We start from the raw sequence: 18,968 nt of genomic DNA, 5'->3' as shown, positions 1-18,968 counted from the left end.
TTCACCAGCTGCTGTTCACTGATCTGCAGAACAGGGAGAGATTAAAGTCCGATATGTGATTTTATGGACGATAGCGGAATGTGTGTCTCCTGCAGTCATTCGTTAAATGAAGCCGTGACTTCTGTGGATGATGGTCACAGCTTGAACAGAGCAAGGTAATGGATTGGGACTGTCCTTAAGGAAGCAAAGTGTGAATATTGTAATGCAGACCTGGATATGGAGCTCATAAGGAAAGGAAAACTTTGTCATAACAGATGCCCTCTAAAACCTTTTGAAATTTACCAAACTGAAACATCGATGTGAGGATGAGCAGCACTGAAATACCTGTAAAATCAAGGTGCTTCTGTTAGCTGCAGCTAGCTGCCTGCGTCACATCACCCAACTCTGGCTGTGTTTATTTACAGCCGTTCACATAGAATATCTGGTCTCTCCAGCACTGTGTGACGGGCCTGCATGCATCTGCATCAGGGTCAGCGTCCCAGTTCCCTTTGTGTTTTTTCCAGGTCTAAAGTGAATGGGTGTGTGTTTACTGCTGTCTGTTTGTGGTCTGCAGGCTGATATCAGCCACCTTATTACTCCTGGTCAACCTCTCTGCCTTTGATATGCCAGACTTATTTTCCTCTTTGCCCGATTTTACCGATTAACATTTCCCGCTCTATCTTCCCTCCTCCTCCTCCTCCTCCCCCCTTTCTCCTCCCCTCTGGGCTTTATCTCTCCCTCCTCCTCCTCCTCCCTGTCCGCTGTGCTCCGATCCAGAACCACACTGTCATACTAACAACTCCTTGGGGACTCTAACTCTGCTTGTCTCCGTGATGTAAGTTCCTCTTCCTCCTCCTCTTCCTCTACGACCTTTGACCTTTGGCGGTGGGTTCACAAGCCACACGGACCTCTCACCTCACGCCCCGCAGACCTCCCCCCTTCTTCACTCTCTTCATTAATGCATGCTTCACAGGACAGCAGAGTGACAGTGTGTGAAGCCATCGGAGTGGTGTCAAAAGTTGTGCGACGGCCATCCATCTGTTTCTTCGTGTTAATGCACGCATGCTCAGTTTTAGTATAGATCATCTGTTCTTTTAAAGGACCATAACAGTGTTTTTGCATGTTTTAGCCCATTAACCATAAATCACATCTACTGTTTTCCAATGCCATACCATACATTTATAGAACAATGATTGAAATCAAATATTCTGCCAGTAATATTGGTATGAAAATCAACTTTGGGACACTAGCATGAGATTAATTACAGCAAACATTTATTAAGCTGTGTTTGTTTCAGTGAGGGCCAGAAATATGAGAAATGTTGACAGGAAAGCTTCATAAACTGTGTCGCCAACAGCGTCTGAAATCATCAACTCACTCACAGTTCATTACTTTACGGAGTCGACCTCAAAAAGCACAGCTAGATGTTAGCCCACATGCGCTAGCTTAGCTGATGACTAGCTAACATAGGCTGCTTACATTAGCCAAGTCTAGTCCCTAGAGACAAACCTGGAAGACAATAATATGTGACAGTCGATTTTGGACACTAATCGTATTCATTTATTTTTGTCTTTACAATGTGCAATGTACGCTAATTGCTGGTGAACATGCTAAATAACACTACAGAATAGCAAACATGCTACAGTTGACTTTATTTCAAGCACAGCTATCATCTGTTTGTAAAAAATATTTCTGATTTAACATCATGTAGTGAGCTAATGTTAGCTTAGCCCAGAAAGTCGCACACAATTTTAAAAAGAATACTTGGACAAATGTGAGGTAACATTAGCATTCATTCATAACATTCAGCATCAAATGCTTTTTCAGGCTACTTGCTTAGATTAAGATAAAAACTCAGGGTAACTAAATAATAATAAAAAAAAACAAAAACAAAAAAAAACAAAAACAGAGCTAACGTTGACATTAGCCAGCTAGTCTTACCTCAGCTGACATGTACATGTTTATTGCTAGCTAGCGCAAGGTGGCTAGTTCTTAGAGACAAACCCAAAAAACAAACAATAAGCTAAGAGATCAAGATTCCTACAACAATATGAATCTGAGTTTCTTGTGATCAAAACTGTGATGTGGGATTTTCCAGTGAGCACTTAAAGTCATAAAAAGGTTTAATTTTCGGTATGATTCCTGCTCAGTGCACTAAATTAGCATTTTAGCAACGTTACCTTGGCAAAAACCTGAAACATTAACTGTTCTGGAGTATGCATCTAAAGCAGCTTTCAAGTTTCAGCAAGTTGATTGTCATACCACACAGAAAAGAAATGAAACCAGTTTTAATTTGCAATTAATGCAATAGATCCTGCAAAACCGCCAGTATGGTCCTTTAAAACAAACTCACAAACTCAGCTCACGTGACTCACAGAGTCACCAGATTGTGTCTTGATTACTGATCATAAAAGCTATGAAGCAGTAAACACGACCCAGAGAAAGACGACTCTTGGACGGTTCATTCCTCGGCGCAGGTTGTTTGTTGTCTTTTGGGACCTGTATGGCTTTATCTGGATTATGCTAACACTGTGTTTCTACCAGGTCCTTCTCTTTGTGTCACCATGTGTGCGACTGGATGGACTGTGACGTTTTCTTGTGATGTTTTACTTTTTTCACTCTTTTGTCCACACAGTGTTTTCTTTCCTTTTCCCTCTTACAGTTCCCCTTAGCCATGTCCTCTCACACTAACAAGTCCTCCAAAGACTAACTGAAGAAGACAGCTGCTAACACTCATCACTTTCTATACTCTGTTACCTGACGGGGTTGTGTTAGAGGCCTGGTGGATATTAACTGGTCACTCTGGTTCATTTTGCATGCTTGAAGGAAAAATCCACCATCAGATACTTTAACACTGTTATACAACATATTACAGCCTGTCAGCGCGTGTTTATGAAGAGAGCAGGAATTTAGTTTTCTGGTTTTCCTCAACCTCCCTCGCCTGCTTGTTATTCAGTTAGCGATTTCTGACATTACACAAAATTTAAACACAAAATATGCAGGAAAAAACGTCAAAACTTTTGGTGTTTAGATGTGGGAGGTGGCTGGAGCCAAGAGTCTCATTTTGATCTCCCCTCGCTGATGAGCTCAAGGGCTTGAGAGAACCTTTGAGATTTGAGAGTCGGCAGCTAAAAAGCATTATTATAATTTGTTTAAGCAAAAGTCAAACTTACAGACAAAATGAAAACATGGTTATTGTGAGAAAGATGATGTGAATTTGATGTAAAATGCTGCAGGCTCTTTCTGAAACTGAAGTCTTGCCACATATTCGCTTGCTTGTTCACTATTTCCCTGCATAATTCGTGCATACCTGAAGTGACAGAAAGTATATCCATGAACCTGCAGATGGATGGAAAAGAATTCAATATCTCTACTTTAAATTCTGCACAACGAAAGCACATATTGTTAGCAGAAAAAGCCACAGCAGATATGAACTTTCTGTCGTCGTTGCTGACATTTGGACAGAGTCTGCTGCTGCTTTTACTTCACACCCTGATGTACTGCACAGCCCCAACTGTGGCGTTCATCTCTGAGGACGCACACACAAGCGCTGCTCTGAGGGATGCAGCATGAACCATGATGCATGTTGAAATGAGTAGTTTAAAGCAAGTATACTGTATTAGTGCTGCCAGTGAGGAAACAGAGCTCTTCCTGTCTTTGTGGTCAGTCTAGACTCACCATGTCTTTGTATTTGTTTGCATAACTCCGATGTTGATCCATCGGTGACAAAAAAAGAACATAATGTGCCCACGGATGCGATCACATGATCTGTTTTAACGGTGTCAGAGTGTTTTAAGGTGGATTTCTCCTTTAAGGTAGAAGCTACTGAGAAGTCAGGGTTGATGTGAAGTTGTGTACGTTGCTGTCCTCAGTAGCCACTCCTGCACACTGACTTCCTGTACGCATTACTGGTGCATGATCCGTGGCGTCGATGTATTAGCATCACAGAGGGGATCTTGTATTAACCCACAAGCCGCCCATTAAACAACCACTTGTCTGTGTTTCCGGTGTGTACGCAATCCATCGCTTACATTCATAAACAAATTATTTATTGATGGAGACACCGCCCATCCGTCTCTGTGACTTTGTGTAACGCATCGCTCTCTGGTGGATCCATCTTTTCATCCATCTGACTCCTTTTTCCTTCAGTTCATCCTCTCTCACGCCACCGCAGCCTCAATGCCGTGTATTTTTAGCAGAACTAGATTGTTGCTTTGCGGGCTCGATGTCCCACCATCCTTCAGCCGAAATCTAACGCCTGGAGATGAGCTATTAATAAACCAGGACAGTGGTGTGATGTCCCGGTGTGATCGTTCACTCAGTCACACTCCGGCATCATTCTGAGGGGGAACGAAACTCGCCCACAGACTCCTTCCTCTCGTCTTATCGTCCTCTTTTCCTCGCTTTTTCTTTTTTCATGCAGGGGACAGATGCATAAAAGTAATTTCAGCAACATTAATCTGTGTATAAACCACAGCCGGAATATGCGAACACAGCCTTGAACCAGATTGATAACCACTGTGTTTGCATTATTCTCTGTGATACATCTCCGCCAGTGTGACTTTACACCTTATACCCCTGTGTTTGCCTTATAATAAATGGATGTGTGAACACACTACATCCATGTTTGGATGTAACCCAGGACTCCAGCGGGGCAGACAGCACCGAAGCAGCTTGCGTGTTCTTGCACACCTGTATGAACCAGACAGAGAAGTGCCGATTCAGCTCTCTGGTCACTTCTGACGCTGCAGTTTGTGCTCGTGTTTCTCTGAACTTTATTTTGAAAAGGCTGCTTCCTTCAGATGTCACAAATGCCACATGTCATCATGTCATGGCTGCAGAGCTGGTTGTGTGCATTGACAGTGTAACATTATATCCATGAAAATGTGGCTTTTAATACTTTGAACGAGGGATTTTGGCTGATTTGAGGCAACCTTGTTGGTTTCCAGATATTTCTCCATTAATAGGTGCCAAGTGGAATATATCACCGCTATCTGAACAGTCTGAGCAATTCCAACTTTAATGAGGTGAAATAAACGATATGAAATGAACACAAGCCTTGTTCCCCGACATTATTCTTGTGTTAAATCATTTCTTTTACTCCACTGCTTCGCCAGTTAATCAGCTACACAAATAGCAGAACAAAAGCTCGTTTAAGCTGTTTGGTTTTAGGTCGTGTAATCTGTTAAATGTGGTTTTTAAAATTCATGTTCTGCTGGTGATTTCGGAGCAGATCGGTTGAAACAGGTGTGCGTCCTTAGCTCCTCTAATCAGCGAGTGACTGAGCACCGTCAAGGTGTGGAGGGACAGGTGAAACTGTCCTGCAGTAAAGATGGAGAGAGCTTGTGTGTGTGTGTGTGTGTGTGTGTGTGTGTGTGTGTGTGTGTGTGTGTGTGTGTGTCCACAGGTAAATGTCAGTGTCAGCAGTAACTAGGCAACCCTAAATGACTGTTTTGTTTGTGTATTATTTGCACGCCTGCACCTGTTTAGCTGACCCCATGCTTACCTGAGCAGATGGTAAGTTCCAGTTAGGTGAGGCTGAGAAATTAAAGCGCCACTCGCTGCGAGGCTTCACTGCTTCATTTTCCCGCCGCTTTTAGTTGGTTCTGTTGAACTTTGTGAGGTTTGTTTCTTCAGTTTCATCCACGGCCGCTCCATCGCTCATCACCCCTTCGTACGGGCTGCCGGCGCTTCATCTGTTTAAAGCTGACTCTAATCTTCTGTCCCTCTTTTTCATACGAGGGGAACAGAACGTTAGACGTCTGGAATCAGACACTGCAGCCTCAAACGTTAAGTTACCCTTAAGTACTGATTTGGTTGAAAGGTTTAACTGTAATTATGATCAAATTTGTTTGAAAAATTTGTAGATTTATATTGAATTTTCTGTTGTGCAGCAGGTCCTCATCAGTGAAACTCCATTCAAACAATGCTCGTACATGTAATCTAGATGTCTAAAAAGCCAAAATTGCTGCAGCACGGTTGATGTAGACAGTTACTTCCGTCTTGACCTCGGAAACAGCAGTTGACGCGTACTCGTCCTCATCAGGATCTACTGCAGCATTAGCTTGGGCAGGTGTACCAAAAAACAGGTTCTCCTCTAGTTTAAAGTGATGCTTGTAGAAAGATGTGAAAATGTCTTTCTTGTCCTTTTTTCACACATTTCTCAGCTCTTTTTTGGTTAAAGTGGGAGATCAGTCCCTGTTTTTTTTTGGTTGCATCATTTCTACATCTCGCCCTGCTCTTTCTTCTCTCACTTTCTTTCCGTTTCTCAGTTGAAATCTGTTCACTTCCTGTTTCTTTGCTGGCCGACCAGCCAGCCCCCTCTCTGACGCCTGCTTGTCATTGGCAGGACCTGCCTCGCTCTCCGGTGGCTCCACCCCTGGACTCCTGCTTCCTGAGACCGGCCCGTCCGGCCAACCGCCGACCCCCCTCACGCTGGGCCGCCCGCTCCCCCTCCTCCTCCCCTAAGTGGAGCGAGGGCTCGAAGAGGAGGTTCACCTTCCCGCCGCCGGGACACCGGAAGACCATCCTGGAGGGCGAGGAGCCAGCGTGAGGCCGTCCTCTACCTCCTCTCACCCTCCTCCACCTCAGCCTAAAAGACCCAGTACCTCAGAAACCCCCTCCAAGTCTAGAGACTCCCACGAGACGGAGCCTGAAGGGGGGGGGGTCGTGATCCACCCAGTAGCACCAGCTGACCATCGAGGAACCAGAGCTTCTCTCCAGAAGAGCCTGGAATGTACTGTAATATCAAAAAAGGACATAAACTACATTTCCATAAGAGGTGCCTGCACACGCTTGAGTTACTCATCACCCCACATGTGTGTATACATGTATTTAATACATATATGTTTGTTTTAGTCACAATTCTGAACCTTTGTTCAGGTGAAAACTGTCGGTCAGAAGTTTACACCTTTTTTTTTCTCATCTGTTTACACTTTTCTTTTGCTACATAAACCATCTTTTACGTCGTCCCGCGTCGGTCCGAGAAGAGCGTACCTTCATCTGTGTGTTGCCAGCCTTCGACTTTTCTGTTTAGCTTCAAGGAGAGGAAAGACAACACAGGCAAACAAACACAAACCAACCTCTGCTTCATCGGGTCCGAAGCAGAGACACATGATGTCATTTCTGATGCTGATGTAGATTGTTTTTACGTTGGGATGAACGTTTGGCTCCGTAAACGTGTAGAAGATGGCTGACGACAAACTGAATAACCTTATGCATAACTGGAAGGCAGTTGTACAAATATCAGTCAAATATTTGCATGCCTTTTGAACACTAGCACTTTAGTGCATGTACATACGAGCTCTAGTCATTTGTGATCACTCGGCTCCGCTGTGGGGAAAAAGAAAAAAAACGTTGTGATGGGAACTCTTGAGCTGTTGTTTTTGTTGTCACATGATTTGCATTGACTAAAATAAGAATTTTTAAGTAAATTATTGTACCTACCAGGCTGTCTTTGTACAGTTGTTACTATTGGATATGAATAACTTTTTTCTTTTGACAGGAAAAAGGGATTGTGGGAAAAAAAAAATCTGAATGTTTTAAATGAAAAGTCTATGTCAAAAAGTCTAATGATCTATAGTCTTATGTAAATAATAAATGGTAATAAACATGAATGTGTATTTACAAGACCTCCTCCTATCTCTCTCTGTTTGTGTGTGTGTGTGTGTGTGTGTGTTTGTGTGTGTGTGTGTGTGTGTGTGTGTGTGTGCATCTGTCAGTCATGTTGTATATTCATCTCTCCATAATAAAGGTTAGATACAGCCATGATAGATTACATGCTCTTTCATTAGACCTGAGTTTGTGCTCTTGGCAGAGACTGATCCTGACTCTGTGTGTGTGTGTGTGTGTGTGTGTGTGTGTGGATTACAGTTGCAGACCACAGGATTACAGTGGGTCAGGGGGGACAGACACACACACAGAATGTGAATAAGAAGATTGTGTCCTCCCAGAAGTCAAATCCTCTTGCATCACGGTCATACATGTGCCACCTTACTCATGTTACTCAGCTTGTCACGCAAGTTACAGGACGGAAATAAAAACCCAGAATAGCTCATTTAAAGAGCTGCTGAACATGTGCCCTATCTATATATAATGCTATTTATTTTTTATTTTTTATTATTAATATTTTTGCTTTTACAGTTGGAGGAATTTGCCTTCGCCTCCACACCTGAAGACCGTTTTCACTGCAGACATTTTGACTTGTCACACAGGTGTTACTAATAACATTAACGATGACTCCGTCCCCAAAAACAGTTTGTTAAAGCCTTTCTGAATGACAAAAATAGCGTCAGTGAGTGTTTTCCAGTCTGTCAACTCTAGGGTTAAGGTGTGGTTACGTTTAGGTGAGTGAAACTGCTGGTTAAAGTTGGGAAAAGGATGATGATCGTGGTTAAAAGAAACCAGTTTGACTGCTGGTAACAGATCTCCAATGTCAAAGTCACGTTAGAGCACCTGTTACAGCCTCTTTCCTGCAACTCTGATTCCAAAAACAGTGTGGTGTGAATCAGAATAGGTAGAAATGTGGTAGAAAACAGTCAGTCAGACAATGTATTTAATGTTTTCCCTCATCAGCTTCATTGATTTTTGTAAATATCTGCTTATTCTGAGTTTGATGCAGCAGTTTGGATCATTCCACAGGTAAACAGGTTCATTGGTAACAGGTGATAGTTACCTGGAAGGGCTCAGTCATTCACAAGCGAGGGTGGAGGGAGGTTCACCACTTTGTGAACACATGATTGGATAAAGGATATTACTGCATGGACTCAGGAACACCTGTTGTTGATAAACATCGTATTTGGGTTGTAAGAGGTTTTTATGGAGTTATGATGTCGCCTTACTTCTGCCCTTCCTCCTCAGAAGCAACAGTTACCATTTCCACAACCACAAGAGGTGACTTGTAAGGAAACCGTAAACATTTTTTTCTTTTAAATGTTAAAAAACGACCAGTTCTGTAGTTTTTCTGGTGATGCCGAGGACAGCAGAAATCTCAGAGACAGACGTCTTCAAAACGGGACAAATAACACCAAAAAGGGTTAAAAGTAAAACTATTCAATGCAGAAAAATGTCCCCTGTGACTGCTATACTATTATATACAGTATCATTAGATTATCATGATTTCCCTCTGAAATCTAGAAGTGTAAAGCAGCATGAAAAGACTCGAGTAAAGCTGGTTCACACTTGTACTTGAGTAAATGTACTTGTTACATTCCACCGCTGACGAGAGGTAAAAGAGAGACTACGTCTTTTTGTAATTCAGCAGAACTGATCCTCGAATGGACAGAAAAGGTCTAAAATGTGTGCATGCTTAAGGTGCAGCCGCCAGCTAATCGAGACAAATCACACAAATTTATTTCTTTATTCTCCTCATTTTCAGCTTTTCACGTCTGAGCAGAAAATACGGCTCGAGACTTAAATCTCTGAACTCAAACGGTTGGGCTGTTACTGAAGAACTCCGAGCTTTTATTGGCTCTGAGGGAGCGAGGCCGGCTGCTGGAGGGAGGGGAACAGGGAGCGATAAAGAGGGAGAGACACAGAGCTGAAGGCCTCCGTATACCTTTCACAGAGTTATTACCATGAATAATTAATGCGACCCAGCTGCACGCTGCTGATGGCACTGAGCGGGTCAGCGAAGGGAAGAAGAAGATGCTCTGCTTTTTACTTCCATCCACCCTGAGAGAAACCCACCACTGCTGAATAATTTACAGCAGGCCTGAAGTCCTGGCACACACACACACACACTGCTACTCTCTAAACACTGGACTCTGCTTTAATGTCGGCTGCAGCAAGAAGGGGGTGACCTCTGTGAGAGAAGTCGCACCCAAATACAGCCGACGCCCTGAAGTACATGGAGACGGACGAGGCTGCTTTTAATTGAATCTGGGACTTTCTCAGGCAGTAAAGTTTCTGTAGGTGGCGCTCATGCTGAATGTTCAGCTCTCTGCTGCTGTTTGTGTGGCAGCGTTTACCTTTCAGCCTGTGAGGCGTTCAAATCTCCTGCTGGACGACCAACGGCGGCTGAAAGTGTTTATATCTTCAGGATTAAACTCCTGTTTTGGATATTTGTCTTTTGTTGCTTCTCTTACTTTTAAAAATAAGGGTAACATTTTCTATATTTTTTTCTCAAATCCTGTGAAAAATCCAGCACCAGCACCGAATCAGTCCGTCTTTAATTCTTCTCGTTCTGACTGAAGACATGAATCTTTAAAGGTGCAGTGAGAAAGAATTGGCCGCCTGTTGAAGGCCACTCCAAACAAACAGGGGGCAGCATAACACCAGAGTGACCGCTAACTGCTGCTAACCGTACTGTCTGCTGTAGCTACTAGCTGCTGTTAGCCGTGCAGCTAGTGGCGCTAATGGCCTAATAGCCAGGGGTGTGTTGGTGTTTACACAGTGGTCAACAGAGTCGGGCTCAGCAGCCTCCCAGTGAGAACAGCTGGATCTGGACCGAACACACACTTGAGACTTAGTTCAGAACTTGATTTTGCCAGGACTTGAGACTGACCTCTGCTTCAACCTTTGTGTGTTTTATCTTTTTGTTGCTTTAGTCTCCTGTTGTTTCTGCTGTTGGTCTAACAGTAAAGTTCTTTGTACCGTCAGCGCTTGTGCAGTTTGGACGTATATTTTCTGTAAAGCACTTCGAACTTCACTTCCCAGCTGCACCAACACGTCACGGCCACAGTCTTCTTTCGCTCTGTTGTCCCTCTGCTGGTCATTACCTCCTGTTCTCCACACCCACCTGCACACCTGAACCCAATTCATCAGCCCTCCAGTATATATACCACCTCTTTAGCTTTAGTACCAGGTTATCTGTTGTGACATCCCAGCTTCCACCTTCCAGGCTAATTTTTTTTATTTACCTGTCTGTTACACTGCTTCGACCTTGGTTTCCTTATTAGAGTTTTATATGACAGAGAGGTTTGACATAGAGAAGATTAATCAGACACTGATTGTTTGGAACCATAAATGTGAACTGCACAGTGACCTGAAACACTGCAAACACAAACACAATACATTTTCAGTGTCTCCTGGAAAGCTCCTCTGTGTCTTAAGTCCATTTTGGTCTGCACAGCCAGCAGCACTAACTCATACTTTCTGTATTTGTTGTGCATTCATCGTCAAACTGGTGACGATCTCTTCATTTGCTCGTCCTTTCCTTCAGTGAAGCGGTGGGTTGAGCTCCCTCAGACGCTGTAAAGGAGTTGCAGAGGCGTTGAATCACTGTTAAGATAAAAATCCACAGTAGTTGGTGCCAGAATCAGAAATGGGAAAGTGATGAATGTCTGAATGTCTTCTTTGTGTGCCTCCAAATCTGATCACATGCTACAAGCTTCAGTTGCTTTCTCAAAGTTAAAAAGTTATATCTAACAATAAGTGCTGGTGGAACAAAGGATGAATACAAAAGACATCCCACGGCCATCTTTGCTGAACTGATGTTCAGTTCAATGCCGTCACCTCCTCTTTATTATATGTTAGGTTTGAGTTGAAAAAGCATTGTTCACTGTTGCACAGAGGCTTACCATTAGGAAACACCTCTCAGGTTATTGCATGTCTGAAATCACACACTACTTTACAAAGTCACCTGAAACTGATCCAATTAAATGATAAGAAAAATAAATGAGGCATCAGAGCGGCTACTGGAGGATCGTCAGGACATTCGGTGACAAATATCTGCTGATCCAAAGCGATTACTGCGTCTTTGACAGGACGCTCCAGTTATCTGAAGAGTGACTTCGTCTTATGAGAAAGTTTCAGACGTGTGGAAACTTTCTAATGGGTCACTGCATTGTCTTTACTGCTTTGATCATGTGGAGACGACAGTTTGGAACCAAAAATGCTGATCCATGAATAAATCAAAGCTCCAGGACGCTTGTTGCAAACTAAATCTAATTTCACTGGTAGGAAAAACTCTGACAGAATAACCAATATGAATTTGTTTTCCCTCTCGCCAGGCAGGGGTGACAAACAGTTCAGATGGGCTTTTGAAGTATGCAGAGTTAAACCGTGTGTGTCTAACCTTCCTCAGCATTAAACCACCTCTATAAACGAAGCTGCTTTTGAATATGTGCTCTGACATTTGACTGTGATTGAAAAGGATGAAAAGGCGGTGTTTTCCTCTCCAGCTGTGATGAATAATGCAGCGGCGGCTGTCTGGGCGTCGCTGTCACATTGTTTAGAGCAGTTTCCCCTCGTGTTCCCAAATCTTTGTGTGTTTGCTTAAACAGATGAGACGAGCCTCGGGTTCCTTGTTTTGTGGAGTTTGCAGCTGCTGTCTGAGGAGTCAGCTGACGGTTAAGTCTGAACGCTGGGGATCAATGTGCAGCTCGGAGGGTAACGCACCAAACTGCGGCCTCCGTGAGGGCAGACAGATGTGTTTCTTTTGCAGATAGTTTACTTAAAAGCAGCAGAAAGCAAAATATGCTATCTTATTAAATTAATCACAGTCAGGCTGCAGCTGAGCAGAGTCTCCCATCAGGTCTCATTAGGACTCTGCTTCCTCACATCAAAATATCTGACAGGAACAACAACAACAACATTTTTTAAAATCATGATGACATCCGTCAGAAAAAGGAAAAGTTTTTTGACCTTTAGCCTTTTAAAAATGATCGTGTCTCGCTGTATTTTCATGCACTTTCGTTCCACACCTGTCTGCCAGCTGCCCTCACTCACCTGACCCTGTTCCTCCCTGCACAGCTGCTCCTCATTTCCCCATTAGCCCCACATTATGTGTACAGGTACATGCCTGGTTACTCTGAGCTGGATTGTCAGTATTACTTTCTTGCCTTTGTGGTCCAGTAGCTCCGTCCTGTTTGTGATGAGCCTGTCATCTACTTCCTGTCTTGGTCCTTTTGGATTTGTTTGACATGTTGCTCTGAAGGTACGATCTTGTTCGTCTTACTTTTCAGACGGTGGACAGCATGGAAGCAGACAGGAAAGAGGGGTAACACCCCCCCCCCCCCCAAACAAAGGTCCCTGGACTCAAACTGGGGATGTTACAGCGTTTTTACCATTCAGCTGTCAGGACGCAGCGTGTTACCGCTGTTCAACCACGCACATCTCCTTTGTCAAACAATTCAAGAGTCATACGAGCTTCATTTCAAGATGGATGTTTGCATGAATGTGACCACAACTTAAACCTGCACTAATTGATTTTCTGGCCACTAGGGGGCAGCAGAAACAACTTGCGAGCACAACATTGACATATAATCACTTTTTAGCTTTTAGCTTTGTTTTTGCTCTCTACCAACTCCCGACGGAAATATCTGGCTCTTTAGCTGCTAAATGCTCCACTTTGCTCACCAGCTGGTCGCTAACTACGTCTGTCTGCTGTCCAGTCCTGAGCAGGTTGTGTACTTTGGGGTTTTGGAGCTTTTTCACTGAAAACGAACGGGCTGAAAATTGCTCTGACAGACTGAACCAAATCAGCAAACTTTGTTGGTTGGACAGCTAAACAATGAGCTGATGGACGTTCATTCACACATTGTTTTTGTAAAAATACTCATTATGGCTGCTTTAAGCCCGTTTTTTGATCATAGATTCAAGCGAAGTAACTTTAATTCAAGTGTGCGCATAACTGAGCCTTTACAAATCGACTTTAGCATTGTCGCTGTGTGCATGTTAGCATGCTGATGTTAGCATTGAGAAAGAAAGCTGCTAATATTGCTTTGTCTTTTGGTTTTTGTGAACATTATATAAACCAAAGCTTTTATCCAGACTGCCCCCTGTAACAGCTTAATCGATCATAAATTATTCATTAATGCTTTATGGATTACTAATTTGTGAGTAGGGGTTTGGGGTCGTCAAGCCACCAGCCAACTGGACTTTCAACCATTAGCATCCCCAAATTGTCCTCATTAACAGCTTACTGCTGAGCTATAAGTGTTCATGTTTATTAACATTTATAAACCTTTGGTAACTACTTGTAGGCTTCACCCCTTTATAAAGTATACCTTGCTAGAAAATTAAAATATCAAGGACACATTAATCCTCTCAGAGCAGTGAAAGAATCAGGGCCTTTGTTCACTCTTTAGAGGTATTAAAAGTAAAGTAACCTGCCGTCCAGGCAGTTAAATAACAGCATGTTCAATCTAATCTGGATAAAGACGTATTTTAATCAATTTTACTAAACTGCTCTCCCTCCTCACGCGTCCCGCTGACAGAATTAACCTTTCTGAGGCTCCATGCTGCCTCGTTCAGCATCCAATCTGTCAAAAATTGGCCCTCAAATTGCACATGGCTGCAGCTGTGCGCGCAGGCCTCAATCAGACAATGAGCGACACAATGGACCTGGCTGCGCCATTAACGGAGAGGTTGTCATGCCAACAGTACAAAAAGCCCCACGCTCGGCGTGAGCTAAAGGTTTGACCGCGAGGAGAATTCACATTGAGTGAGAGCTTTGCCTGGAGGCCCTTCACTTCTCCTTACTTTCTGTTACATCATTATTCATGTGAGAAAATACGCCCGTCCTCTTCCTCGGGCTCCCGTCGAGGCCGGAGCGGTGGCAGCTTCCAGGGTGTTCAAGCTGGGACAACAGCGTGGCAGAGGCTGGATGTCAACTTTTGTGTTTGTGGTTGGGGTGGATTTTAGCTACGCAAAAAATGCACTATTGTACGAGTAAACAGACAGCCCCATTGTGCCGAGGAGTGTGACGACCGCTTGATCCTTGAACTGCACCAGCAGGACCGTCGCTGGGCTGGCGACGAATCAGAAACAATCTGTTCAGCAAGGAAAGCTGTCAGAGAACATGAAGGCGGCTGAACAAGAAATATGACAGAATATTTTAGCATTGTTTTGTTGGGGAAATCAGGAGAGGAGGACGTTCCAATACGACAATCTACAAATACTCCATTACGAGTAGAATGCAGTAGAATTCCACTTGAGTGAAAGTACAGAAGAAAGTCAGTGAGATTGTGCTTAAAGGTGCTGCTTCACATGTGAAGGAAGATGCACTTTTGTGGCTAGAAACTACATTACTGTGAGCAATGAAGGTGCCAGTTTTTGACAAAGAAAAATCTGTTAATGTGTAAAAGTATTAAAGGTAAAAGTACCTGTTCTGCAGACTGATGACTCCTGGGACTGATGTATTTCTATCATATATGACTTTATTAGATTAATACTGATGCATCAGTGTGTTAGCTGGATTTTAAAGCTGTAGCAGGTCAAGATGGAGCTAATTTAAACTTTCTTTATCTACAGTTTGGTAGTGCAGTGGTTCCCAACGTAGGGGTCAGGCCCCCTTACGGGTCGCAAGATAAATCTGAGGGGTTGTGAGATGATTTATGAGGGAGGAAAGAAGAAAAATAATAATTCGGCACCACAAACTTTTCTTTAACTGTGCTTTTTGTGAGATTGTGGATACGTTCACCTCTTTGGCCTCGAACAGAAACCATCAGAAAGGTTTAAAAGAGTTCTCCACGTTTTAAAATCAATACAGCAGAACCAGAAATATTGTTTTTTATCCCATACATTTATCTTCCTCGTCAGAACATGGCACCCACGTTACCCACAGTGCAACTTGACATTTGAGAGTCAGAGATTCAGGTGTGTTATGCTAGTAGCGGCTAATATAGCCTTGAGCCCCCACCTTGAAGCACAAGGTAGCCACTCCCTAAAGCATGCCGTCCTTTATCTTTTATTTTTTCTGAATGGGATCTTAATTTACAAAATGAACATCATGTTGTGTTGAAGAAGACTTGAAACTAGCAAGTGAGACCATGAACTCAGTAGCCAAATGTTTACTGAGGTAATAAATCAAGTGAGAATTAGGGTTATTTTCTCATAAGGTTACACACAATTGGACTTGTTTTTGCAACCAGTGGAGTCACCCCCTGCTGGCCATTAGAAAGAATGCAGGTTGAGGACACTCCAACATTGGCTTCACTCTTCAAACCCAGAAGCACATCCACTCTTTATACAGTTTATGACTGTGGGCCAAAAAGGTTGGCAACCACTGATTTAATCTTTAAAAATTATGGTGTTTTATGAACTTATGAACTCATATTTCTAATGTAAAACCTCAACCTGTACAGCAACTGGTGAGTGTAGCTGCCAAATAACTGTAGTGGAGTAAAAAGTCCAATATTTCCTTTTGAAATGTGGTGGAGAAGAAGTATAAGGAGCCAAAAATGGAGTATTCCCAAATGAGAAAAACGAAACTCTCTCTATTATTAAAACCTGCTCGCTTTAACCAGTGCAGGCTTCAGTTTTTGGCTGACCTTTGACCCCTGACTGACCTCCATCTCCTCTTCAACATGCAGACCGTTTCAAAATAACAAAATATCCAGCGGGCTTGAAGTTCAGTTGGACCATCTGTCTGTCTTTTGAAGAGCAAAAACAAAAAGACGCCATTCATTTGGTGCCTCCTTGATTCCTCTTTTGTCTCTGTAATTTGCTTTGGATGTGCCCAGTCTCACACACACACACACACACACACACACACACACACACACAGAGCTCACATCTTTGTGTCACTCACAGTGGGGCTCTGCCTCGGCACAGGCTGGGATGTATAGTGGTGAAACCTCCGGGTCCCACAACATCTGAGGCTGAGTCTCTCTCTCTGTGATGCCACATCAAAAACAATGACGAGGGATTTTGGGCCGTAATCCTCCGGCGGCTCAGGGTTGACGAAGGTTTGAGAGGAGTTACAATGCCTCGTGTGCAGTAATGCTCTGCATTTCTCTCAGATGAGGATAGAAACATATGAAAGTGTATTTGCAATATTCCCAGTTTTCCATCGGTATTGTGAAGGCATTGACTTACATTCATTCTTTGGAGAATTAACCTAACTTTAACCCTGACTGCTTCATCTCTAACCATAAACAGAGAAACAAAGCCATGTCCCAAATCCATCTGCATATTAATTCTAAGCAGGTTTAGAGCGTTTTGTTTGTTCACACTGGAAAAGAGACAAAAACACAGGCTGAAAAACACTTGATTTTCAAGTGCGATGTGGTAGTATTCTCCCATAATGCAATGAAGCTGCTCACAGCTGGAAAAAACACAAGTGGAAGGTGATGAAACAGCTCCAGGAACAACTCAGAAAGCCAGAAGACGGCAATTAAAGTCTTGGAAAAACCACATAAACAGCACACTGCTAAGATAAGGACATACTGTACGGAGTTAGTTTGTAGTATTTGATTGAGACTCAGCACAAGTTTTAATCCTAATATTTAATACTTAACCTTTTGGGACCTTTTCTGTCTCCAAATTGGAGACGAGTGCCCCGAACGTGTGACCAAATGTTTGTCCCCACAGTGTTTGTAATACAAGTACACTGTGATTGAAGTGATATGTGTTTTTGAAGAGTGATACTGATAAATCAATCACTCAGTATACTTTGATTTTCCCCTGAATTTAAGGGGCTTTTAAATTTCGTTGGGAGAGCAGGGGAGACGCATATTTGGTATCCATTGTTCCACTTCTTGCAGTCTGTTATCGGCCTCAGTTATCAGTCGAACACACGCAGCGTTTGTTTGTGAATTAAGGAGGTTGAAATTCACAAAGTCGGACTTTAAAGCATCGCTGGCTGGAAGGAGGAGCCGGTCAGTGCTGACGGAGCAGCCCTGACGAAGTGTCAGTCAGCTGGATGTCGACAGGAGACGACACATCAGACTGCAAACAAAAGAGGGGGATGGCATAATGGCACACAGTGAATTATTAATAAACTGCTGCTGCATCCTAAAGATTATCTGTCTGTCTGTCTGTTCAACGCCATGCAGCAGAAAAGACGTGTATTTTATGACTGTGGAGGGAAAAACATCCATGGTTATTCCCTGAACAGTCACCACAGCTCTTGCCATTTGTGAAATGACCTTTGGCGAAGCAGAGCTGTTGGTGTGCTGGATGCTGGAAGGTTTTTGGCCGCCTTTTCTTCCAGATCTGGATCATCATTTTCAGCTGTGAGGATTCCAGTTTTGGAGGGATTATTGAATCGGTCGAGCAGATTTTGTTCTTGGGTATATCCGCTTGTTTTTGTTGTCAAGCTATTGAGGACTTTTGTATGAATTTTGTATACATGTTTTTCTTTCCTCCAGCGGCTTTGCTGATGTTATTTTCATTATGTTTTAGGTTTTGTAAGGATGAGATGGACGTTTTGGCTTGTGTGTATACGGAGGATGAACTGTGACTTATCACTTGATGAATGAGAAGATGCTCAGAGAGGAGTGCACCTCTCCTCATAATGCACTACAATCTTACTGTCTGTGTGTGTGTGTGTGTGTGTGTGTGTGTGTGTGTGTGCTGTCAGGTTACAAAACATCTGCAGACTGCTGTTGTGGTCAGAGGAAGAAGGAGGGTTGAGGGGGCGATGATGGTGTGCTGGTGGTGGTGGTGGTGGTGATGGTGGTGGGATGAAGACGTTGCCATGGTAACCACTCCTCTGCTGCTGGGGGTGATGATGTCACATTGCCCATTGCTGTGTTTCTGGGCTCTTTTCTCCTTGTACACCCCACCTACACACACACACACACACACACACACACACACACACACACACACACACACACACACACACACACGGCTGTGTGTGACATGGAGACACCAGAGGAAGTCCACACACTTTAAACGACCTGACATTAGCAGAAAGATATGAGAGCGGTCTCTCTGAGCCACTTTCACAACAACCTGCTGAACTCTAATCCCTTAAAAAAAACAGATTATTGTTCCGTCTTTCCTGTTTTTAAGACCGCTGATGCTTGTCATTTCAAAAGAATCCAGTGCACTTAAGATAAAGCAGCCCTCTCTTTTCTCTCGATCTGCCCGTCCCCCATAATCGCTGCTCCCTGCTGCACTTCACATCATCAAAGGCGTGTGTGTGTGTGTCTGTGTGTGCGCGCGCTCCGTGCACCATTAAAAGACAAAAGGCAGAAAGCCTTAGCAGGAGAGTGAAAAGGCTTTTACAGTAAACCATCAGCTAGCGGCTGCAGAGGACGATTCCTGCCACACGAGGGCGACGACCAGCTGCTGAGCTTGGAGGTAAAAGGGCAGAA

The 18,968-nt window shown here is 43.4% G+C and overlaps 1 protein-coding gene across 6 annotated transcripts in view; it reads left to right on the top strand.

Moving 5' to 3' along the window:
• Positions 1–7,610, top strand: part of mtcl1 (microtubule crosslinking factor 1) — a 64,046-nt gene extending 56,436 nt beyond the window's left edge. For 3 of the 6 annotated variants that reach the window (XM_076744506.1, XM_076744505.1, XM_076744504.1), the window contains one exon: positions 6,329–7,610. In XM_076744506.1, coding sequence (XP_076600621.1) covers positions 6,329–6,532 — 204 coding nt within the window. In that variant the 3' untranslated portion in view covers positions 6,533–7,610. Of the gene's footprint in view, positions 1–756; positions 815–5,469; positions 5,497–6,328 lie in introns of all 6 variants that reach the window. The other 3 variants (XM_076744510.1, XM_076744507.1, XM_076744508.1) reach the window with 2 other exon arrangements.
• Positions 7,611–18,968: the final 11,358 nt, after the last annotated feature.

This window comes from Chaetodon auriga, chromosome 12 (genome assembly GCF_051107435.1).
Source record: "Chaetodon auriga isolate fChaAug3 chromosome 12, fChaAug3.hap1, whole genome shotgun sequence".
Taxonomy (NCBI): domain Eukaryota; kingdom Metazoa; phylum Chordata; class Actinopteri; order Chaetodontiformes; family Chaetodontidae; genus Chaetodon; species Chaetodon auriga.
This window is presented reverse-complemented; position numbering and strand designations above follow the sequence as displayed.